The following is a 23,225-nucleotide window of genomic DNA, read 5'->3' on the forward strand; positions in this document are numbered from 1 at the left end:
ACTCGGCTGCCAGACTCAGTCTCCCCCTGGAAACTTCCCAGTGGCTCCCTGCAGCCTCCGATCTCAGGACCCAGGCTCCGGCCACAAGAGCCCGTCTGCCTTTCTGCCAAACCGCCGCCACCAAGTCAGATACCCCTTGGCCTCTGCAGCTCCTTCAGCAAAGAACACCGTGTCCCACCCCTGTTGAAAATCGCCTCGGGAGGCATCCCAAACCCACGGACCCCAGGAAGCCTCCCCTGATCTTCAGGTCAGAATGAGGCGCTCTCCCACCGAAACTGCCAGGGCACGCGCTTTCATTCGCCAGCTTCAGAGTTAATCACGGAACAATGCTTTCCAAATTTTCCTGTGCATTCAGATCACCTGGCTGTCTTATAAAAATGCAGATTCGGATCCCCTAGGTCCGGGATGGGGCCCGAGATTCTGCATTTGTAGCAAGCTCCCAGGTGATGGGTGTCACGGCTGTTCCAGAGGCCACCACGCCTAAGCAGCAAGCCGGCTGGGCTGCGGCCGCGGTGTAAGTGCCTCATGGGTGGGATCCATTTCTGTCTCCCACTCCCTGAGCCCTCGTAGGGTTCTGCTTGCTTCCCAAGAGATGCTTGTTAAATGGAAACGGTCGAACAAGGTGGGATTCTGCAAAACCATTCTGGCCGGTGCTTCTCTTTTCTGAACGGAAAACGGTTTCTCAGCACATTACCCTTAATTACTTCAAATAATAATGACTTCATTATTTTTGAAAAAAATGATGTATTTATTAATTTTTAAGGCCAGACAATATAAGAAAGTACAAAGAAGATATTTTGTTTAAAAAATCATCCAGGATCCCACCACCCAGAAATAAATACTAATATATGGTAAACATCATTCCAGACATATTTTGCACATATTCAGATGAAAAGAGAAAAGAAAGAACAGAAGAGTGATTTGGAGGGAGGGCAGGTAAAGGATACATATAAACAGAATCATACCACACATGTCACTGTAATTTTAAAGTATTAAGTATAAATTTTACTTGAATTTAACAGAGAAACAGAAATTGAGATGAAACTGAAGGAATTGCAGAACTTCAGATGAATGGGTCTTCCCAAGAGATATTAGTTTCTAAAAGATCTCTCTGAAGTTAAGAAAAAAAAATAATGAAAAACATTAGAATGCTGAAATATTCTTTTTAAAATTTATATTTCAATTTCAGACTGTAGCTACCGACAAATCTATTCCCTCTTATCAAGTGAACTAATTGCACTGCCTCCCAAGTCCCAGTCTGGGTTATTTATATTACTATTACATCATTAAGGTTTCTGTTCCATAACCATCATTTTCAGAGTTTTAGTTCACTGTGAAAATAAGGTCGATACTCACCATGAATGCCTCCTCATTTCTGAATTTTGACACATCATTTTGATGGCAAAGAGTTTTCTAGGGTCGCCTGGATGGTGGCACAGTCAGTTAAGCATCTGACTCTTGGTTTTGGCTCAGGTCATGGTCTCAGGGTCAAGAGATGAGCTTCCTGTGGGCTCTGCGCTCAGCTCAGAGTCTCTGTCTCTGTCTCTCTCTCTCTGTTCCTCCCCCTCCTTTCTCTTTCTCTCAAATACATACATACACACACTCTTTTTAAAAAAAAAATTTTTTTTCTAGAAAGTGCATGTATGATATAGTTCCCAAGTTCATTCACATTTGGAAATGTCTGTCTGTTCCTTTTTACTAAGGAACACCTTAGCTGGCAATACAATCTTGGGTTACTCTTCTTAAACTTAGGACTTCATAGACCTTACTCCATTGTCTTCTGACACCGAGAAGTGCTCTAATAAAGCCAGAGGCAGCCTGCCTTTTTCTCCTTTTATGTGACTTGCTTATTCAGCCTGGTCGGCCATAGGATACCTTCTTCCATGTATCCACTCAATCAACAATTACTAATTGAGGGTATACTGTCCTGGGTAGTGTTCTCGTGCTGAACATGGTTGTGAGTACTTAGTGTGGAGTCCTCCATGTAAAATTTGGTTGATGTGTCCACTGAGCTCCAGATTCAAACTGCTATTTCAGAAACTTGTCTCTGCCATTGTCAGTTGGTTCTTGTGAATATCAAATGAGTTAACACATGTAAATCGCTTGCAAGAGTGCGTGGCAGGTAGTTGTTGAAAGTAAGCTAGAACTAGGAAGGGCTTGGGGGAGAGGAGGAAGACTCCCCTTCGGGAATACAAGCGCCATGCCTCCTGTATATATCCCAGTTGCTTTAATCATGTTCACATCTCCACATTCATTTCTTTTTGTCGGATTGCTTCCAGCCTGTACACCACGTCTCACTGCATTTTCGACTGTTTTTATTCTCACTTTATTTCTAATATGACTTTCCTCTCCATGTTTATACATTTTTCTTTCACTTCTTGAGAACTGCAAACATATTTTCATCTCTTTAGTGGGCTTAGAATCTCGAATTTGAATTCTTATAACCCAAAGAAGAGCTCCTTATTCTTTTTTCTTAAAAAATTTTTTGACACTATGGAAAATTGTTTTAATTCTTGTTTTAGAGGGCAATTCCTTTTGTGATCCATTTTCTTCATCTGTCTTTTATTATGTGTTTTATATATCTGTGCTCGAGTTCTATGTTAACTCTTATCCTATTTATTTATCTTTAAAGGTGAGCCATTTATTTGCTGAAGAATAAATAGGAGCCACAGAGGGGGAGAATCAGGTGTTCTATAGCTTCAACTTGAGTCAGCTTCCTTGAACATCCATTCACCAAGTCTGTCATTTTTCTTGACCTGAAGCATGTGGCCGCTGGGTCTGTGTGTGGCGTATTACTGTGACTCACAGGAAAACCCCGTTCCGTGATAGGCTCCTAGAGTTCTAACCTAGCAAACTCCCTTCCCTGCCAACACACGCACGCAGGCACGCACACAGGCACCAGCTGGCCTCCAGGAAATGGGGAGATCATCACTCTCCGCTCCATCCCTCTGCTCTTTCACCATCTGGATCCTGAATGAGGTCTTTACAGGGGCATCTCCACATTTCCCATGGCTGGCCCACACCCTCAAGTCTCTTTTCTTGAGTTAAAGACTACTGGCTGTCCACCTGTCAGAACTGAGAGACTCACTCTTAGTGAAATCTGTCTCTTGCTCGAGGTCTGAGGAGGTCAGTGTCTGCTCTCAAATTACTCCTGGTTTTCATCTATACTTCGTAGAGTCCGGTAGGTTAACTAGACGCCTGCTTGCACTATTCCAAGTGACAAAAACCTAATCTGAAATACTACATGCTGACCCTGTCAAAATAAAGGAAGGAAGGAAAGAAGAGAGAGAAAGAAAGAAAAAAAGAACAAGGAACATATTGGTTTACAAAACAGAGCAGTCTGTGATGTGGATATGGTGACCTCAGGTACGGCTGGATCTAGGGGTATCTATGGATTGTCCTTGAACTTGGTCGCTATCTCCATTTTTTTAGCTCTGTTTATACATCACGTCCCCCATTAAAGTCACCCTCTACAAGGCAATGAAATGGCCACTATTGGCTCTAAGACCACATCATCTTTACAGCTTATGAACTTGAAAGAGCACTTTCCTCAAAGGCTTTGGCAAAAGGCCCAGAGAGGAATTCAACTGGCCTGTTTTGGATCATGTACCCACCTCTGAACCACCTGCTGTGGTTGGTGGATTGGAGAACTCGGAAGGCCAGTCTGGGGCCACTTAATTACCCCGGGCCCCCAGGGAAAGTGGGCAGGGAAGATAAGATCAGCCCTTCTCTAAACCTGGAGTGAGCATGATGCAAGACAGCTTGCTCTCCAAAGGCAAGAATGCCAGGTAGACAAAAAAAAAAAAAAAAAAAAAAAAAAAAAAATCAAGCCCACACTGTGGTGTAAAGTTTGCTCCATGTTTTGTCATTTTGGGATGGAAGAGGTTTTCTGCTTCATTGATGGCATTTATTTTTTGTTTTTCATTCTTTGCTGCCTGTGTTCAGTTTCTGCAGAATGCCTTTGCTTTATCACCTTTAATCAGAAGCCCTCTTTCCTCCTTTTTGATTCCAAAAATACTGTTGGCCCTTGACAGTTTACGGATAAAGCTTTCAGGCCTTATTAATCATCCTGCAACCCTCGGCGAAGGCTGGGGGGAGATGGGAGTGAAGGCGCCCAGTTATTTCCATTTTACAGATTAAAAAACTGAGCCCCTGAAAGTGTTAGAGAGACCTGTCAAAGAGCATACAGATAAGTCAAGTGGCTGAGAGTGAACCAAGCCTAAATCCAAGGATCGTGGTTTCTAGCAAAGAGTTCTTGGACTATCACTTCTCGGCCTTTTGGCTAAGATCAAGCGAAGAGTTCTTGGGCTTTTCTCCTGAAGATCACACTTCCAAACCACAATAGTCTGAACTGTTTTTACATTGAAAGCCTTAGAAGATTTTTAAGCAGGAATACCAAGGGGTTCATCAGATGGAACCACTGGATGGATGAATGGCTAGGTGGATAGACATATATACACATTCATATTCTAATGGAAGCTTTATTATTTTCAATCCACATGGCAACACAAAGTAAGAGAAAATGGAGTGTCCCTAAGGGCCAAGCCTGTCAAAGCTTAGATGGGCCCTTAACCGGACTCAGAGTGTCGGGGTTGCAAGACTGTTTGAAGATGACAGCTGGGTAAGTGCTTCAGAGTATATTCTCTTTGGGAAAGTTACATAGTCCCCCAGGATCTCGTTTATGATGCTAGCTTGCTTAGCAAATCCTTTTTCCATCACAAACGGCATAAAGTGAAACTCCAGTCCATCCCGGGTCTGAGCTATCCATACACTAAATTAAGGGGTTACAAATCAAAGTTATTTCGCTGGAATAGACCGCTCCCTTCTCTACCCAGCCCAGAAGCAGGCAGCGTGAAGGCGGTCACTTCCCCCACATTAAGCAAGTGGGTAAGGACCCTGCACGAGGGGGGCAGGGCGCTGGTCCTCACTTCCTCTTTCCCCTTTCCAAGACCCGCTTGTGCTCCTCCTCCAGCCACTGTCCTCTCAAGCCTCCTCCTTTTCTAGTTCTTGCATTCCATCCCCAACTTCCCTGTGCCAGCAGGACTCACTGACAAGAGTCGTCATTTACCACATTAGGGTTTAAGGACGGAAAAATGTTAATTGAGTAAGGCTTTGGCATCAAAACTGGGACTACTCCACTGCATAGCAAAGATCATTTCTTGGAATTCTTCACTTAAATGTTTACGAGAAACAATTATCAAGTGTCCCAGATTGATTCACAAATGTAATTAATGACCGAATTGCTAATAGTTTCCATTTTCTGGTTTGTTCTAATCCTACTGTATAAACTGTTTTTTTGGCACCCCATCAACCAAACCCCACCCATGATTCAAGGAGGTAAAGATTCATAAAGCAGACATGTAATTGGAAGTTAAACTCGCCAGGGTGCATTGCAAACTCGACTCAGACACAGTCATTACACGACGCAAAAGCCATCCTCACCGAACAGAAGGAAAACAATTAGGGCCGCTGACGCCTCATCATTTTGGACGGTCAGGAAGAAGGGCTTCCAGTCCCTAATTGATTTCTCCTTTGCTGTTGGTGGAATTAAATATGCAACTGAAAATGCCCTCCCCGATCCCAACGGAGGAAGACAGAATGAACTCTGGCTTGCCAGATTATTCTGCAACATCTGAAGGTTTGCAAGGAAAAAATAAAATAAAACAAAATAAAACGGCTCTTGTCTGGTTTTTCCTAGTCAACTTTAATTACTGTAAGGATGGGTGCAGCAAGATAAATGTTTCCTTTTCACTTCAGTGCTGAAGAAACACAAGCTCTCCTGTGGTCTTTTATGTTTAAGCTCTGAGGCCTGCAGCCCATTCTTAGTCACCAACTGGAAAAGATCGGTTGCAATGGCCAGTCTGATGTTTTGTGCTTAGCTCCCAAAGTCCCAATTTGAAGTCATTCTCCTCCACTTAAGGAGTTATTCCATTTTTCCCTTAATTTAAAAAATGTTCTGAATGCAAAGCAACATGACCAGGACAACTAGGTTGCCTGATATGAATTCCGTGTGTGTGACACTCTCCGGGCTGTGTCTGCAGACAAGGTCAGTTCAGCTAAGCTAACCAGCTGCCAAGCAGCCGGTTCCGGGAAAAGTTTTAAGCACGCTGCGTGTGTACGAGCCAAAGTCAGACCCAAAATCTAAAGTGAGGGCAACAAGTCCTCGGTCTTAAAATGGCCGGTGGAATTTAATCTTGTTAAGCAAAGCTGAACCGGGCAGTTGTCCACAATGACCCAATGGAAAGTCCTAGAAAAATAACTTTAACTGAATGACCCAGGCCAGTCCAAGACCTTCTGCATATCTTAGCATCATTATTGGCCTGGGGCTAGATAACAGAGGCTTCTCTCTCCACTCCCATCCTCCACCCCAGTTCCCCTTCATTCGAGAGACTTCTTTAGGAAAACACGGGGCGGGCGGGTGTGGGGGGAACGGGAGAATTCACATGGTCCATACAGTGAACATTTCTCCACAAATCTTACTATGGTAAGAAAATTGTTCTTTCATTTTCTAGGGGAAGCCCTAGAAAGCCCTGTCTAGGAAGACGGTATGAAATAAAGTAATTCCCAATAATTCATTTTACGAGGAATCAGGAGAGGGATATCACGGACAAGAGAAATCTATGGGATTCTCCTGTTTTAACTATTCACCTGTTTGCAAAATGAATATTTGAATCCAAGTTTCTACATGGGAATAAGAAAAGTGTCTACTCTTTTGTGGAATTAACAACATGAACTAATCCAAGGGAGGGAAACGAGAGATCCCAGGCCAGCCAGGAATCCCAAATAACAACAAACAGAGCAATCACTCATCACTCGAGGGCTGGTCCAACAGCCCAACTAAAGCAAAGACTACTCTGACAGGCCTATCAACGCAGCATTTGGCAGGTATGAATAAATGTTTTCCTGAGGAGTAAATAGGGAATGATGTAAAACCAACTCCATTTAGCCATGAGAAAAAAATCTTTCCTATTCCTGCGTCGTTAACTTAAAAATGCGTTTGTATAAGAGGGAAAATGCAAACCAATCATCTACATAAGATTAGGAAACAAACTAGTATATGACACAGTTTATCCTAAGCAGAAAACTGAATCACAAGAATACTGACCCTCCACTTCTGAGATGAGATGGCAAGGTGGTTGTCCCTCTGAACATTTCTTGCTTCTTGATTTCACTGAAGCCTCCGTCATAAGTTAGCTGAAGTGGGTGACTCTTTAAGCGGCCGACAGCTCTTGATTCTGTTAAATAAATCCCATGTATTTTCACCGCAGGGTCCCCCATCATAACTGTTTTCTCGGGTTCCACCGTCTTCTTTGCTGTAAAGTCAAGGAGATGTTTGGTCAGAGTATTTCTGATTTTCTGAGTCACTCTTTCAATATTTTTTTCAATCTAAGAATTTATACAATTTCAAATTTTTTATATTACTTATAACCTAGTCTGGAATTGTGTTGCCAAAATCTGCAAGACCTCCCCACTCCTTCAGGCTTGGCAGCATCGATTCATTAAAATGAATGGGATCTTCTCTCTGCTCTCTCAGAGTCTACCAGAGGACATGCACTTGAATGGAAGTTTATGACTAACCCAGCCCACAGAAATACTTCTGCATCCCAGAACAATGACTCCTTTTCCTGAATTTGATCATGTTAACAACTTTTCATTCAAAAAATATTGAGTGCTACAGCATCTGGTGACTCAGTCGGTTAAGTGTCTGACTCTTGCTTTCGGCTCAGGTCACGGGTCATGAGCTCAAGCCCCACATCGAGGGTCCCACGCTGGGTGTAGAGCCTGCTTGGGATCGTCTCTCTCTCTCTCTCCCTCCCTCTCTCTAAAATAAATAAATAAAATCTTAAAAAAAGAAAAAGTGCTGAGTGACTCCCGGATGGCAGACACTGGTCTAGACACTGGGGAGGTATCAGTGATGAAACAAAGATCCCTGACTTGTAGGCTTACATCCTAATAGGCATAAACAGATAATATTAATATACCATAATAAATGAGGTCCAAGATATAAGATAATAAGTACTATGGAAGTAAAGCAAAAGTAGAAAAATGAAGAAAATTAAAGAGGATTGGGGATGGGGGTAGACAGCAGTTTTGAAGAGCATGGACATGGTAAGCAATGGAGGAGAGGCATCTAGCCACTGGCTGACAATGGACAGAATTCCCTGCAGAGGGAAGGGCACTCTTAAGGCAGGAGTGCACCTGGCATGCTCAAGACACAACAGGAGTGGAGTATGTGAGGGAGAAGAGGAAGAGAGCTGATCAGAGGAACAGCACCCAGATCAGGAAGGACCTAGACACCACTGCCAGGTGGTAGGAAGAGGAAGGCATTGGCTTCTAAGGCTTTCTTTCTTTCTTTCTTTCTTTTTTTTTTTTTTAAAGATTTCATTTATTTATCTGACAGACAGAGATCACAAGCAGGCAGAGAGAGAGAGGAAGGGAAGCAGGCTCTCCACTGAGCAGAGAGCCCGATGCGGGGCTCGATCCCAGGACGCTGGGATCATGACCTGAGCCGAAGGCAGTTTAACCCACTGAGCCACCCAGGTGCCCTGGCTTCTAAGGCTTTCTAAAGAGGACTAAGATGGTAAGAGTTGCAAACAGAAGTCCAGTCTCTAAACTAAACATCTATTGTGTGTATGACTACAGATTCTTAGACCTATGATACAACACTCTTTCTTTATCAGCCAGTGGCCATTGGGAATAGCTCATTTGTGATGCTGCTAGCACACTTGAGTCTCTGATAAAATGTTTTTTTTCAGGGGTGCCTGGGTGGCACAGTCAGTTATGCATCTGCCTTCAGTTCAGGTCATGATCCTGGGGTCCTGGGATCGAGACCCACATAGGGCTCCCCGCTCAGCAGAGCCTGCTTCTCTTTCTGCCTCTGCCCCTCCCTCCGCTTGTTCTCTCTCTCTCTCTCTCTCTCTCTCTCAAATGCATAAATAAAATCTTTAAAAATTTTTTTTTTCAAAGGGGAATGTAGGGATGAGGTTCATATAGAAAATACTGCTTTGCAAGCTTCTCCAGAGCAACTCAAAGTTTCCTTTTTTGTGCTTGAACAAACCAATAAAAACCAACAAAACCACTTAGTCTACTCCAACTAAGCTCCCTGCTTTCAAAACAATGAGTTTTAAAGCTAAAAGGAAACCTCAAGATCGGCTAGTCTAAACTTAATTTTTCAAATGAGAAAACTGAAAACCTGAATGTTACGTGACCAGTCTAAGTTCACAGAGCAAGTTCAGGGGGGGCCGGGACTGTACAGCTCAAAGAGCATGGGCTTTGCATTTCATCAGATTTAGGGTCAAGTTCTGGCTAAGTGAAGCGGGCAGTCACTCAACTTTTCTCTCACCTTCCTCAGTGGTTCCCACCTCTTAGGGATGTGCTAAGAATTAAATGATATGGCCTAGTAAAGTGATTTATTACAAACAAAAAGTTATTGTCAGTATTACTAAGGAAACCAAAGAATCCCAACTTCTGGTCCAGGGCTCTCTCCGTGGCACCACGCTGCCTTAAATACCGTCACTACTGAATTACAAAACCCAGATTTTGTCTTAAGTAATGCAGTTTTAGCCTATTCCTACATTTTAGCATTGGTTTCCTTCATTCATTTACTCCATGAATAGTTATTAGATACTCGCTGCCCTGTGTTGGGTGCTGTTCTGGGGGCTAGAGGTCTAACGGTGGGGGGAGAAGCAGGGAGGCCCAGCCATGCGGAGTTGCTGCTGTAGGGGGCAAGCATACCCATACCCAGGGGCGGAGTTGCTGCAGCCCCTCTGACTTCAAAGTCTACTTGAGGGAGCTTGTCAGTTATTGCCGCAGTGAGGAGCTGCCCTGGGCTCCCTCTGACTCCCCCGATGGAGGTCCACAATAAAACTAAGCATGAGTAACAATGCCCTTTATGTTCCTGGTAAACGTCTGTAGCACACTGTACTAATTTTGTGATGGATCATGGGTTAAACTTCAAAAGTCTACAACAAGCAGTGTTACCACGCAGAAACAGTTCCATTTCACAGATACTGCTTTGGCACTGGCCATATACCAGTCCCCGTTTTAGGTTCTCAAGCTACCAATAAAAGAAATCCTCTTTTCCTACTGAAGTTGCTGAGTCTAATAGGGGAGACAGAGAGGCAGATGTGTTAAGGAGAGAAATGTCATACAGTGTGGCCGGGGGCCAGGTACAGGCAGTAGAGAGAACAAGAGAGTGCCGAAGGGTTGGAAACTGGTCAGGGAAGGATTCATAGAGGAGGCAGAGCCTGAGAAGTATTCTGAAAGATTAACAGGAGGCCAAAAGGAGTTTTGAGAAAACGGAACAAAAGTCTGGAGTCAGAGCTAGCTTTGTGTGTATACAAGCTGTATAGTCAAGCTGGGTCCCACACTGAGAAGGGCCCTACACTTGGTTGAATGCTTTGCTGTCGCCATCTTGAAATTCTCAATAATTTTTGAACAAAGAGCTCCGCATTCTCATTTTGCACTGGGTCTAGCAAATGATAGAGCAGATTTTGCAAGAGGCTTGAAGTAGCAGGATAGGTACGGGGAACTGCAAGGAGGTCCATACTGCTGGTGCACAGGCTGTGGGCAGGAGGCAAAGGAGAGTAAAGAGAAGGGCCTGGAATGTTAGTCTGGGGCCAGATCGCCAGAGAGCTGTACATGCTGAGGAGTAGGGACTTCATCCCCTCCGCCAGGAGTCAGCAAACCATCCACTGAATCTAGCCTGTCCTTGTTTTTGTGTAGCCTGCAAGCTAAGAATGGTTTTTACATATTTCAATGGCTGGGAAGAACTCAAAGGAGAACACTATTCTAAAACATGTGAAACTGAGAAGAACTTCAAGTTTCGGGACCCATCAATCGGTCTAACTTGCTTTCCTGCTACAACAGAGTTGTAGGACAGTTGAATAGGTTGGACAGAGACTATGTGGCCCATTTGGTCTAAAATATTTACTCTCTGGCCCTTTATAGAAACAGTTTGCCAGCTCTTCTGCTAGGTTAGTATTTCCCAAACTGCATTCTTCAAAACACAGGTTCCCCAGTCAAGTACATTTGTAAAATGCTAGGTTTGAAGGGTATCTTGGCTCTTTCCACAGTTTGGCGACTGTGGCCATTGCTGCTGTGAACACTGGGGTACATATGGCCCTTCTTTTCACTACATCTGTATCTTTGGGGTAAATACCCAGTAGTGCAATTGCAGGGTCATAGGGAAGCTCTGTTTTTAACTTTTTGAGGAACCTCACCCTGTTTTCCAAAGTGGCTGCACCAACTTGCATTCCCACCAGCAGTGTAAGAGGGTTCCCCTTTCTCCACATCCTCTCCAACACTTGTTGTTTACTGTCTTGTTCATTTTGGCCATTCTAACTGGTGAAAGGTGGTATCTCAATGTGGTTTTGATTTCAATCTCCCTGATGGCTAATGATGGTGAACATTTTTTCATGTGTCTGTTAGCCATTTGTAGGTCTTCTTTGGAGAAGTGTCTTTTCATGTCTTCTGCCCATTTTTTGACGTGATTATCTTTTTTTTGCGTGTTGAGTTTGAGGAGTTCTTTATAGATCTTGGGTATCAGCCTTTTGTCTGTACTATCATTTGCGAATATCTTCTCCCATTCCGTGGGTTGCCTCTTTGTTTTGTTGACTATTTCTTTTGCTGTGCAGAAGCTTTTGATCTTGATGAAGTCCCAAAAGTTCATTTTCTCTTTTGTTTCCTTTGCCTTTGGAGACATGTCTTGAAAGAAGTTGCTGTGGCTGATGTCGAAGAGGTTACTGCTTATGTTCTCCTCTAGGATTTTGATAGATTTCTGCTTCACATTGAGTTCTTTTATCCATTTCGAGTTTCTCTTTGTGTATGGTGTAAGAGAATGGTCGAGTTTCATTCTTCTATACATAGCTATCCAATTTTCCCAGCACCATTTATTAAAAAGACTGTCATTTTTCCTGGATAAAGAAGATATGGTCCATGTATACAATGGAATGGTATGCCTCCATCAGAAAGGATGAATACCCAACTTTTGTATCAACATGGACAAGACTGGAGGAGATTATGCTGAGTGAAATAAGTCAAGCAGAGAGAGTCAATTATTATATGGCTTCATTTACTTGTGGAGCACAAGGAATAATACAGAGGACATTAGGAGAAGGAAAGGAAAAGTGAATTGGAGGAAATAGGAGAGGGAGACGAACCATGAGACTGTGGACTCTAAGAAACAAATGAAGGTTTTCAAGGGGAGGGGAATGGAGGGTTGGGTGAGCCTGGTGGTAGGTGTTAAGGAGGGCACGTATTGCATGGAGCACTAGGTGTGGTGCATAAACAATGAATCTTGGAACACTGAAAAAATAAAATTAAATAAAAAAAAAATACTGACTACATTGCCCACCATTGCATACCCTTGGTCACTGCATAGTAAATATTTACATGGAAATAAATAAATGAGTAAATGAATGAATGAATGAATAAATAAAATGCTGGGTTGAATTAAGATGAAATGGGGATCTTTACTGACCCTCAACTAGGCCCACGTGCACTGGGGCTCTCCACAAGAGGGAGGAAGCAGGCAGACCGATCTGAGCAGTGGACCCCTCTTCCAAGGGAAAGCTGGGACTCAGTTCGGCAAACACTCCTTCGGACACAGGGAGCCCTCCAAAGGGTTTTCAGCGAGAGGATGATGCAATCTGATTTTTATTTGCCTCTTGCCTCCTTGTCCCATATGGTGTACAATAATCGTTTTTCACGGTCCACTGGGATGAAGGGATGAGGTTGTTGCTCACAGCCATGTGCAGTTGGCAGCTTGGTTTCTCCAGGCTCTTCTGGCTGCTCCAAGGGAGCAGGGTCCTCAGTGAGCGGGGGGTGGAGCAAGATGGGGGCGCCAGGAGACCAGGCACAGGGCGAGGGGCACTGACCACAATGCGGCAACAGTGGCAAAGGAACGTGCAGAGGCAGGAGACGCTTCGGAAGCCCATTTAGGGAGCCTGTCGAGGGCTTGGCGAAGGCCAAGAGGACAGGGATGGTGAGAAGGGGGAGACTGCCCTGTAGCCTCTGTCCAGCTCGAGCAACTGGGTGGTGTTAGTCACACTTCCGCCTCCAGCCAAGAGGCCCATCTGAACGCACAGCAATTACACCGCGGGTCCTACGGAGACGGCCACACATGTCCCTTCCCCCTTCATTTTCTTCAGTCAGAAATTCCCAACCTGCCCCACACCCCTCGCCCTGCCTGTGCCAGAGTCAGCTACAAATGACTTCACGCCAAAGGCAGGCACACTCCCTCTGTCTCCCCGCTCAGCTGCCTTGAGAGCCTCAGTCCCCCACCTAAAGGCACCTTTGCTAGACAACAGACTCCAATACCAAGCCCAGGAGGCTCCTGCACCAATGACAGTGGTGGCGAGGCTGGAGTCTTAGAGTATGTGGTTTTAATGGGGCAATTTGTGCTTTTAAAATGACGATGACTTTTTACTGCCATTGTTTCCTGAGTGCTGCCCCCGACTTTGACCTCGACCTCCGGGATGAGGAGCCCTGGGCACCTGCGAAGAGGGCAACAAGAATGGCAACAAAGACATGCTTCTGGCCCTTTGGGGGTGGGGGGCGGGGCATGGGGACCGTCTCAGTGCTGGGACATGGCAGCCACGGTGGGTGTGCAGACAACAGCCAGGGAGCGGGGGCACAGAAGGGAAGGCACAAAGCCCCGAGGGAAGCAGAGACAGTGAGGATGGTGGGGGAAGCCTCAATCCCTCAGTCACCACACAGACGCCTGAAAAGCGCCGTGAGCCGCAGGGTACTCACCTGAGAGCTACCAAGAGTTAAATGCACGAAACGCCTAGGCAGCAACCAGGCTCAGAAGCGAAACATCTAGTGAGCGACACTACCCTCACACCAACTCTGCCACCCCTGTTTCTAAGGAGTTCCTAGCGAGGTCTGACCTCACCCCCAACCCTGGGATCTGGATCCTGTGGCCCCTCATGATGGCAAGGACCCCTTCTGTTGTCATGGGTCTGACTGGGTTGCCAGGGAGGGCCCATTTGAAAAGCTCCTCAGGGGATTCTAAGCGCAGCTAGAGCTGAGAAACCGAAGTCAGAGGAGGTCTGTCCCTTCCTTAAACCCTGCGCTGGCTTTTCAGGGCAAGCAGCATAGAGTGCGGGCCATTTGCTCCTGCCTGGCCCTTTGGGGCGGTGGCCTCAGCTCCCTCCATGTCCCCAGGGTAAACCATCGTCCAGCCACACTGGCCTTCACCATACTGGCCTCCATGGGTCCTCCACCACCGAAGTGACCCTCCTTCCTGTCTCCAAGCTTCGCGGTCCCCTCAGCGTGGGCTCGTTGTCCACAGCTTTCAATATGGCCGCCTTCTTCTCATTGGCCACATTTCAACTCAGGGCCACCTCCTCAAGGACACATTCTAGTGCCACCTGATCTCACACAAAGTACTCCTGCCATGGACATTCTCCAGCCCATTATCTTACTTATCTTCTTCACAGTCCTTATCCGAACCCAAATTATCTTATTTCCTTGTTTTCCTACTTACTATCAAACCTCACAAGCTGTTTGAGGGCAGGACCCTGTGGGCCGACGGTGCTGCCTGGCCCTTAGAAGGGGCTCAGTTAATATCTGATTGACTGACAGAAAAGAGACACACTGGGACACCCGGGGTAAAGCAAGTTGCCTGATCACACATCCTGCGACAGCACCGTTATGGCGTGATCTGCATGCCCTGTCTTGCCTCTTTGTCTCTTCCTTCCTTCTTGATTCTACTCGTCGGTGATGTCAGGGATCACGAGGGATCGGAGGGGTAAGGAAATGAGGAAAGCAGGCTGGGGAGACATGGGGAGCCGCAGCTTGAACCCTGGGCTCTCAGGGGTGGGTGCTCCCTGGATCGGGGGTCCAGTGTGGCCAGAGAGATCTTCTAGTTTCCCAGAAGAGGTCATAAATCTGGATTCTTCCAGGAGGTCTTCTACATTTAAACACTGGTGACTAATTAAAGGAAAACACTTTTCTGTCAAGCAAGTAGGATCCTCCCGCAGTGACTTGGAACTTTTGGGATCCCTCTTCACATAATCTCCTCTCTGCATCTGTAAACCTCGCCTTCTTCCTCAAGCCTTACTGACTGAAGGAGGGCCGGTGTGGTCAGCCCCTGGTAAAGTGGTTTTCCAACTTTATGACTACATGGATAATAATAAATTCACAATATAGTTGAATGTAAATATGTAATAAATTCGTAATGCGACCCTGAGTACACATGTACTCGATTACAGTAAGTCTCCTTGAAGCAATACTGACCTTATTGTCTGCGATTTGCCCTGATGTTCTCCATTCTATTCTACTTCATTTTTTTAAAATGCTGGTGATCCACTAAATTGGTTGCCATCTCACTAATGGGTCATTTCCTGCAGAATTTGAAAAACTCTTAGTATACTCTGGCAGGGGTGATTTCAAAGGTTGGGGCACACCTTAGAACTTGAGGTTTGTAGCTTCTCTGTTTCCAGGTTTAGAAATCCACTAGCCATTCTGTGGAAAAGAACTGGAAAAGCCCCATCCAACTTCAGCTTTCATCGTCACATGGGATTGGAAAGTTATTTTCAAAGACCTCAGCTCAGTGCACATCGTATGAATCTTAAATGTGCCTAATGAAATTAACAACTGTTTGAACTCTGATTTAAAAATCATTTATTTCCCACTCAGGTGAACCCCCTTGTTATTAAACACTTACCCTAATATTCTTTTCCTACCAAGTAACTTTTTAAAACAAAACAAAACAAAACTGGCTATTTAGGTATTCTTCTTAAATGCCCAGAAAAATATATGAAACCTGTTTCTTAACCAGGTTTGCACAATATTCACTAAGGGTTTGTTAACGTAAAAATCCTGTAGGGTTTGAAAAATAAGTCATGTAAAAATAGCTTTTTTGAATGTGTCCATTCAAAAAAACATGCCCGCCCCCCAGATTTCAAAGGAGATGACCCAGCCTTACACTCAGCAGGAGGCAGGGTCCTGTCGGGCAGCAGGGCCCCCTGGGAGGCCGCCCTGAATAAGCGAGCCCGGGCACTGCTTAGTCTTCTGATCTTCGCTGGGTCCACTGGGGGCTTGGGAAAGGCAAGGTAAGGATCCTCCTCCGTGGTGGGAGATGCCGGAGCTTTCGGTTTCTGGAAAGAGATTTTTCAAATGATTGGCGAGCATTTCCGTGTCTCAAAGCAGACTCACCCCCCGGCGCTGGTGTTGACACTCTTCTGGCTGAGCACGGGGCTCACTGCTTCGCTTGGCCTCGTTTTGGCCACCCAATTCTACACCTCCCTGGCCCATTTGACTTAATGTGACATGTGATATGTATATATACATATATGTATATATATACATACACATATATACATATATCACATTATATATATGTTATATATTATATATAGTTTTTGTCATATACATATTTCATATAATACATATATAGTTTTTGTCAAATATAAAAACATTATTTTAAATACTCTATTACCATGCTTAGCATGTTTGAAAAAACAACTTACCCATGCTAGGAAACAGGTATCTGTATGAGACTGTAACATTTGATACAATATGATCAAAATGCTTTGTAAATTTTTGTGTTCTTGCCGGCTCAGAAAGCAGTTACTGAGCACCTATGTACACCAAGAACTACGTGGAATGCAAGTACTATCGTTACATATTTTGGACTCTACAAAAGTACTTTTTCAAGAATATAAAAATTCTTGAATAATTTGATTATAAAGTCTAAAACATAAGAACAAGAAGCTGTCTTGGACTTACAATACAAAAATGTTTTATTTTTGGGGCGCCTGGGTGGCTCAGTTGGTTAAGCATCTGACTTCAGCTCAGGTCTTGATCCCAGAGTCCTGGGATCGAGCCCCGCGTGGAGTCCTGTGTGAAGCCCTATGTTGGACTCCATGCTCAGGCTGCCTGTCTCTCTCCCACTCTCTCTGCCCCTTCATCCACTCATGTGCACGTGCTCTCTCTCATTCTCTCAAATGAATAAATAAAATCTTTTAAAAATGTTTTGGGGTACCTGGGTGGCTTAGTTGGTTGCGTGTCTGCCTTCAGCTCAGGTCATGATCCCAGGGTCCTGGGATCAAGTCCCACGTCAGGCTCCCTGCTCAGCGGGGAATCTGCTTCTCCCTCTCCCTCTCCCTGTGCCGCCCAACCTTGTTTGTGCTCTCTTTCTCTCTCTCAAATAAGTAAAACCTTTTTAAAAACGTTTTATTTTCCACATCTCAAGAATTCCATGCTGATACCCTTAGAAAAGGAACATTGCTGGCAAATATTCCAATTCCTCAAAGACTTTTAAAAATACCGGCACCAAAACACTGGGCACTTTGCCACCAGAGCACCCCGTAGTCTCACTTCCAGAAGGCAGTAGCCTCCAACCCAGGGCCAGAACCTTGCAGGGACCTAAACTCCCACTTTTGGGGTTGCTTAGTGATCCACCCTTCTTCCCTCCAACTTTAACATGATTATCTGTTTATGAAAGAGTAAGGTTATGGGAGCAGGTGCTTTTAGCTCTCTAGTCCAAAACAATTGAGTTGAAGTTCCTAAAGTCACTTATGTAATATATGAACGGAGTTACTCTCATTCTAATAGGTGAATCAATACACTTTTTAGAACTCTAATTGAAACTGAAGCCAGATGCTCTGGAAAAATGTGTGAGGTTATGTATTGTATATGACACTCAATTTCAAACACTCATTTTCTCATATACATTAATAGAACATAGAACATATGAGAGTTCTCCTTCCAAGAAGTTGTTTACTTCAATAATGATAATAGTTTTCAAAATATTTTTTGTGTCCTCTTGTTCATGTATATCCAGAATTAATCCATCAACCAGGCAGGAAAAAAATTAGCTTCATGACTTTAGAGACACATTTTTTTCTAAACACAGAAAAAGGGAAAATAAAATAACCAGTCTAATGTAGGGGAAGAGTAAATCACCCTGAGATCAAACCAAACTGGAGTGTAATCCATTTCCTAGTTATGTGAACGTGAATGTGGCCAAGCCATTTACTTCTCTGAACTTGCCCGGCTCTCAAATGGAGATCGGCCCCGTCTAGCAGGGACATTGACACACGTACAGCGTTAGTTACAGAGGCTCGAGAAAGGCTAGCTCCCCTCAACACTATATTTACCAGATTTCCTTCCAAGTTACTTCTAAGTCTCAAAAGCCAAGCCCCTTCGAGGCGCCTGGGTGGCTCAGTCAGTTGAACCTCTGCCTTCAGTTCAGGTTATGTTTCCAGGATTCTGGGATGGAGTCCAGCATCTGGCTCCTTGCTCAGCAGAGAGTCTGCTTCCCACTCTCCCTCCACCCCTTCCCCCGGCTCAAGCTCCCCCTCTCTCAAATAAATAACTAAAATCTCCAAGAGGGGGGGTAAAAAACCCCCAAGATCCTAGCCTCTGACACAACCTTGCTGTAGAAAAGATTTTGAATTCAGAGGGGTCCCTTCTGAGGGAGACAACACTCACTTGTCTGCATAAATTATATTTACTTGATATATTTACATATATTTACTTGATAATCCCTTTACTTTTGAGTCTCCCTAACTTGTTGCAAAACATTCAAAAGAATGTGACTTAGGTCACGAAGCTAATGGTGACAAAAAAGTTAAGAGTATAAACAGGAAAATAAGTGCTTTCGTTGTAGTTATGAAAGATGAAATATAATGGATAATGTCAGTATTAAATGTAGATGTGAGATTTTCTTATCTCAGAAAACCTGTACTCTGCAGGTATCTTGAATCTTGAAACAAAGATTGCAAAGTCTGCCAAATAGTGAATAAAGTAAATGGTTTCTTTTACAGATGCCCTGTTATAAATGTTTTGGGTACAAAGTAAAAGGTCTTATAAAAAGGGAACGTGTGCAAAGCTAATTTTTACCCAAAAGAAAATAATTCCATTATCCCTGGATGGCAAGCTAAAACCCCTTAGCTGCTCCTTGATAAAAGACATTATTTTCCTAGTGCAAAATCTGTCATTGTTTGTAGAATGAAAAATTAGTCCCATGTGACTCCTGTCCTCAACGACAATTATTTATTCCATTTAAACGTGTATCTCACTCGACAACGAAAAATATAAAGTAATACATGTAAGCATGTTTAGTTCTTTGAGGGAAAACTACTAAACAGGCCATCAATTTCCATCCTGCCAGCTTCTACAACACATTCTTTCCCTTTGTGGAGCAAACTGGCTTTTATGGAGCAAAACCATAAAAACTGTCTTGTTAGAAGATTCACTTCATTTTCAAACTCAGAGAACATTGCAAGGAAGTTGAAATTTTCCCCTGAGGACCTCACCTCCCTGGTTTTGCATACCATGACACTCCAGTGACTCGAGTGTAGTCACGGACACTGGGAAAGTCAGATGGTAGGATTGTTCCTGCTGATAAAACGTCTGTTGAAGAATGAGACTGTTCTCATAGAACAACCCAATCAAATGAGACAAAATTCCTAGAACAGGTAAAGAATCTGCCTGGCCTTGACTCTTACCCAAGCACGGCGGGCCTTGAACAGTTTTGGACACGGCCCCTCTGGATCACCAGACGGAAAGGCAGGGTCCCCCCTACTCTACAGGAAGGTGGGTCTGGCACATTCCACCTCAGAAATTTGCTAGGATTTGATTTGTAGAGCAAGAGAAAACACACACACCCCCCCCCACTCAAAGACCTCTTGGAAGTTAGAAAGCAAATATTAAAAACTCTTGCAAGTGAGAAAGGGTATTTTTGCCTTCTCTGCTTCAGCCAGAACATCCATCTTTTCCCCTTGGACACCGGTGCTTCCGGTTCTCGAGCCTTCACATTCAGATGGGGGCTCACGCCACCGGCCACTGGCTACCTTGTCCCCCACAGCTTTTTAGGCCTTTAGGCCTGGACTGGAATGACACCACTGGCTAGCCTGGGCCTCCAGCTTGGAGCCAGCAGACCGAGGGACTTCTCAACACCCCCAACCATGTGAGGCAATCCTTCAAAATAAATCTCTAGGTATCTGTATGTTTGTATGTATGTACGCGTCTATCTATCTATCGGTTCTTATTTTCTAGAAACCCTGAGTCATACAATTGTGTATCAATTACACCTTAGTAAAGCTGTTAAAAAAAATTTTCCTACCAGCACATAACTTTTGGATGTGGCAATTGTATGTGCGTCTCTATCACGATGATTTTGTCCACGTGTGCACTGGGCTCCTCTGTCACTCTCAGCATGTGACTCACTACTGTAACGTTCCCATTCAGAAATAGTGACAGAGAAAAACATTGCTTTGACATTCTCATTCTGCTTTCTCTTAACCTGGATTTCCCCTATCCCCAAGGTATATAGGAAATTCCAAATCCCTTTCTTTTAAAAGCATATTGTATTATTTAACTTGTCAAATACTTGGAGCTTGGTTCCTGTAATGCGTGGGGGAAAAAAAGGCTCAAACTAATCTATGCTTGGGGCGCCTGGGTGGCTCAGTTGGTTAAGCCTCTGACTCTTAATTTCACCTCAGGTCAGGATCTCAGGGTCCTGGGATCAAATGCCTTGTCAGGCTCTGAACTCAGCATGGAGTCTGCTTCTCCCTCTCCCTCTGGAGGCTCCTCCCCTGCTCACTCACGATCTCTAAATAAATAAATACAATTTAAAAACTCCTAATCTATGCTGTGAGAAATCAAGACAGTAGTCGCCCTGGGGAGGCAGTTTCTGGGGTGCTGGTAATGATCTATTTTTTTTCTTTTTGAACGCTGATCACAGAGTGAGGTGAGTCTGTGCTAATTTATGAAGCTGCACTCTTATGATCTGTGTCTTTTCTGCATGTCAGTAAAAAGTTTAATAAAAATATATGGGGCTTAAACCAACTAGACTTTGTAGGCTTAGGAAACACAGGAAGAATTGTTTTGACAGAAATAATGATGAAAAAACCTGGCAATTTACAAACCTGTACCCCTGGGGATAGTAATCATATGTTAATAAAAAAATAAGAAATTAAAAAAAAAAAAAAAGAATCTCACAGAGCCAATAAATCTGTTTCTTAAAAAAAAAAAAAAACGATGAAAGACAAAAATCTCCTATTCATTCACAGGATCACATCTCTTTTCCTACAGCGGCCCCTGTGTATATAAATCTGAACACCAATTAACCAGGGCAGCAGAATGAAAACAGAAATAACTACTACCATCCAACAGCTCCACGCCTCAGAGCTGTCGTGGGAAGGTGGGGAGCTGACTACAGAAGAAAACAGAGGTACCGGCCATAACGATACAGCAAGTAGGTATACACGTTTCCCTCCTGTCTGATATGATTACAGATCCTAATGGGAACCTTGCCCAGTCAGTCAGGCCAGGCAGCCAAGGCCCGAATGGTCAGGGGCCAGGGCACCCCTGAGTAGAGGCAGCCCACCACTTGCTAGAGGGTGTGGGGGTTGGGGAGGAGCACAGGCCAGACCCAGGGGAGGGATGGTGGTGGGAGTCAAGACAGGGAGAGGGGAAAACATACAAGCTCAAAGAGGTGAGCTGATATGTTAAATGGAGCAGCTGGAATGGGGTGCTTTCTTGGTCCCTCTTCCTTGATTGACTGCTAGATGAGGAATTATTAAAAGGCAAATTAGCCTAAAGTCACCTAGAGCCAGAAAGTGCTGAAGTTCAGTCACTTAGGTCTTGGCAAATTCTTTCAGCTAATGGGCCCGGTAACTAGGAGACAGCCCTGTCCAGCCTCTAGCTGTCTCCTTGTTCCCACTCGCTCCTCCTGCACTCCTCCTTCCCCTCATCTCCCTCCTTTGGCAGGACAGAGGTTCTCGGAGTCACATAGTTCTCTCAAAGGGGAAAGGAAAAGGAAAGAAGGTGGAACAGTAGGTTAGATTAAGTTCACTTTTAGAATTTTTTGACTGGGGGCTCCAAACTCTCCCCATGTTGAGTAAAATAACTCCTTTAGTTTGAACTCCTTTTGTTATAGTAGATTACGTAAGGGTCTTAAGTATATATTTAATTTTAAACTGTTAATATATATATACTTAAGACCCTTACGTAATCTACTATAACAAAAAGAGTTCAAACTAAAGGAGTTATTTTACTCAACATGGGGATTTTTGAGTCTATTTTTCCTTTGCACATAGCACCTAACCATTCTGCTGTAAAGAAATATAACTATAATGACCCTAAACAGAGGCAAAGGCCAATACTATCTTTGCCTACTACCTAATCCTGCAGTCCAAAGACTATACCAGTTTGACAAGTGCTGGCTTTGACTAGGTTAACTCTAGAACTAGAGTTCTAGAACCAGGTTAACTCTAGAACTAGAGATTCTTAGGATAGAATAGGCCCAAACTGAGTGAATCTCCAAAAACTACAGAATACTAAAAACAATTCATGGGAGTCAAATGACCGAATCAGAACACAGAGAACCACTCTACAACGAGGTAAACCCATTGGGCTTTCAAACCAGGGCCCTCTTGTAGCTGGCTCAAAACCCAAGAGGTTTCCAAGATTGTAAGTGTAAGAAACTACGTGTCAACAATGGCTAACAAAGTGTTTATTGCACATTGGTTAGTGCTTACTATATTAGAACCTTATTTTTGCCATCTACAACATAAGAACAAGCATAATCTTCCTCGTGGAAGCATTTCGACGAGTAGTTCAAGAATATGAGATACATTCGGAGACAATTGGGGTCATTTGAACATGGACTGTACATTAGATGATATTACTGAATAATGTTAATTTTCTGGGCTCTGATGATAATATTGTAGTGATGTAGGAGACTGTCCTCGTTCATATGAAATGCATACTTAAATTTTTATGGATGAAGTCTTAAATGATCTGCAACTTACTTTCAGATAGTTCATCAAAAACAAACACATATACACACACAAATAAGCACACATATATGCGGTAATAAAAATCAAGAAGCAGGGGTGCCTGGGTGGCTCAGTGGGTTAAAGCCTCTGCCTTCGGCTCAGGTCATGATTCCAGGGTCCTGGGATCAAGGCCCCACATCCGGTTCTCTGCTCAGCGTGGAGCCTGCTTCTCCCCCTCCCCTCTCTCTGCCTGCCTCTCTGCCTAGTTGTGATCTCTGTCTATGTCAAATAAACAAATAAAATCTTTAAAAAAATATCAAGAAGCAGCTTGAACACCACCCCGATTCCATGACAGTCTAAGGGACTAGTATCACTAGGTACTTATGGCAGCAGAGCTACAAGGGAAAGGGACCTAAATGAGGATTGGCTGTAAGTCTGTGTAACTCCTTCCCTCCCAGCTCCATGTCGCTACGCTACATGGTCAGG

The 23,225-nt window shown here is 44.1% G+C and overlaps 1 protein-coding gene across 1 annotated transcript in view; it reads right to left on the reverse strand.

Annotated features, from left to right (window-relative positions):
- ARMC2 (armadillo repeat containing 2) overlaps positions 1-23,225 on the reverse strand; it is a 110,862-nt gene that overhangs the window by 74,710 nt on the left and 12,927 nt on the right. Inside the window, exons 4-5 of the mRNA XM_046004179.1 lie at positions 15,935-16,106; positions 7,106-7,313 (exon numbers count right to left, since the gene is read on the reverse strand). Of these exons, the coding sequence (XP_045860135.1) occupies positions 7,106-7,281 (176 nt within the window). The 5' untranslated portion in view covers positions 7,282-7,313; positions 15,935-16,106. The remainder of the gene's footprint in view (positions 1-7,105; positions 7,314-15,934; positions 16,107-23,225) is intronic.

This window comes from Meles meles, chromosome 5 (assembly GCF_922984935.1).
Source record: "Meles meles chromosome 5, mMelMel3.1 paternal haplotype, whole genome shotgun sequence".
In the NCBI taxonomy this organism is placed as follows: domain Eukaryota; kingdom Metazoa; phylum Chordata; class Mammalia; order Carnivora; family Mustelidae; genus Meles; species Meles meles.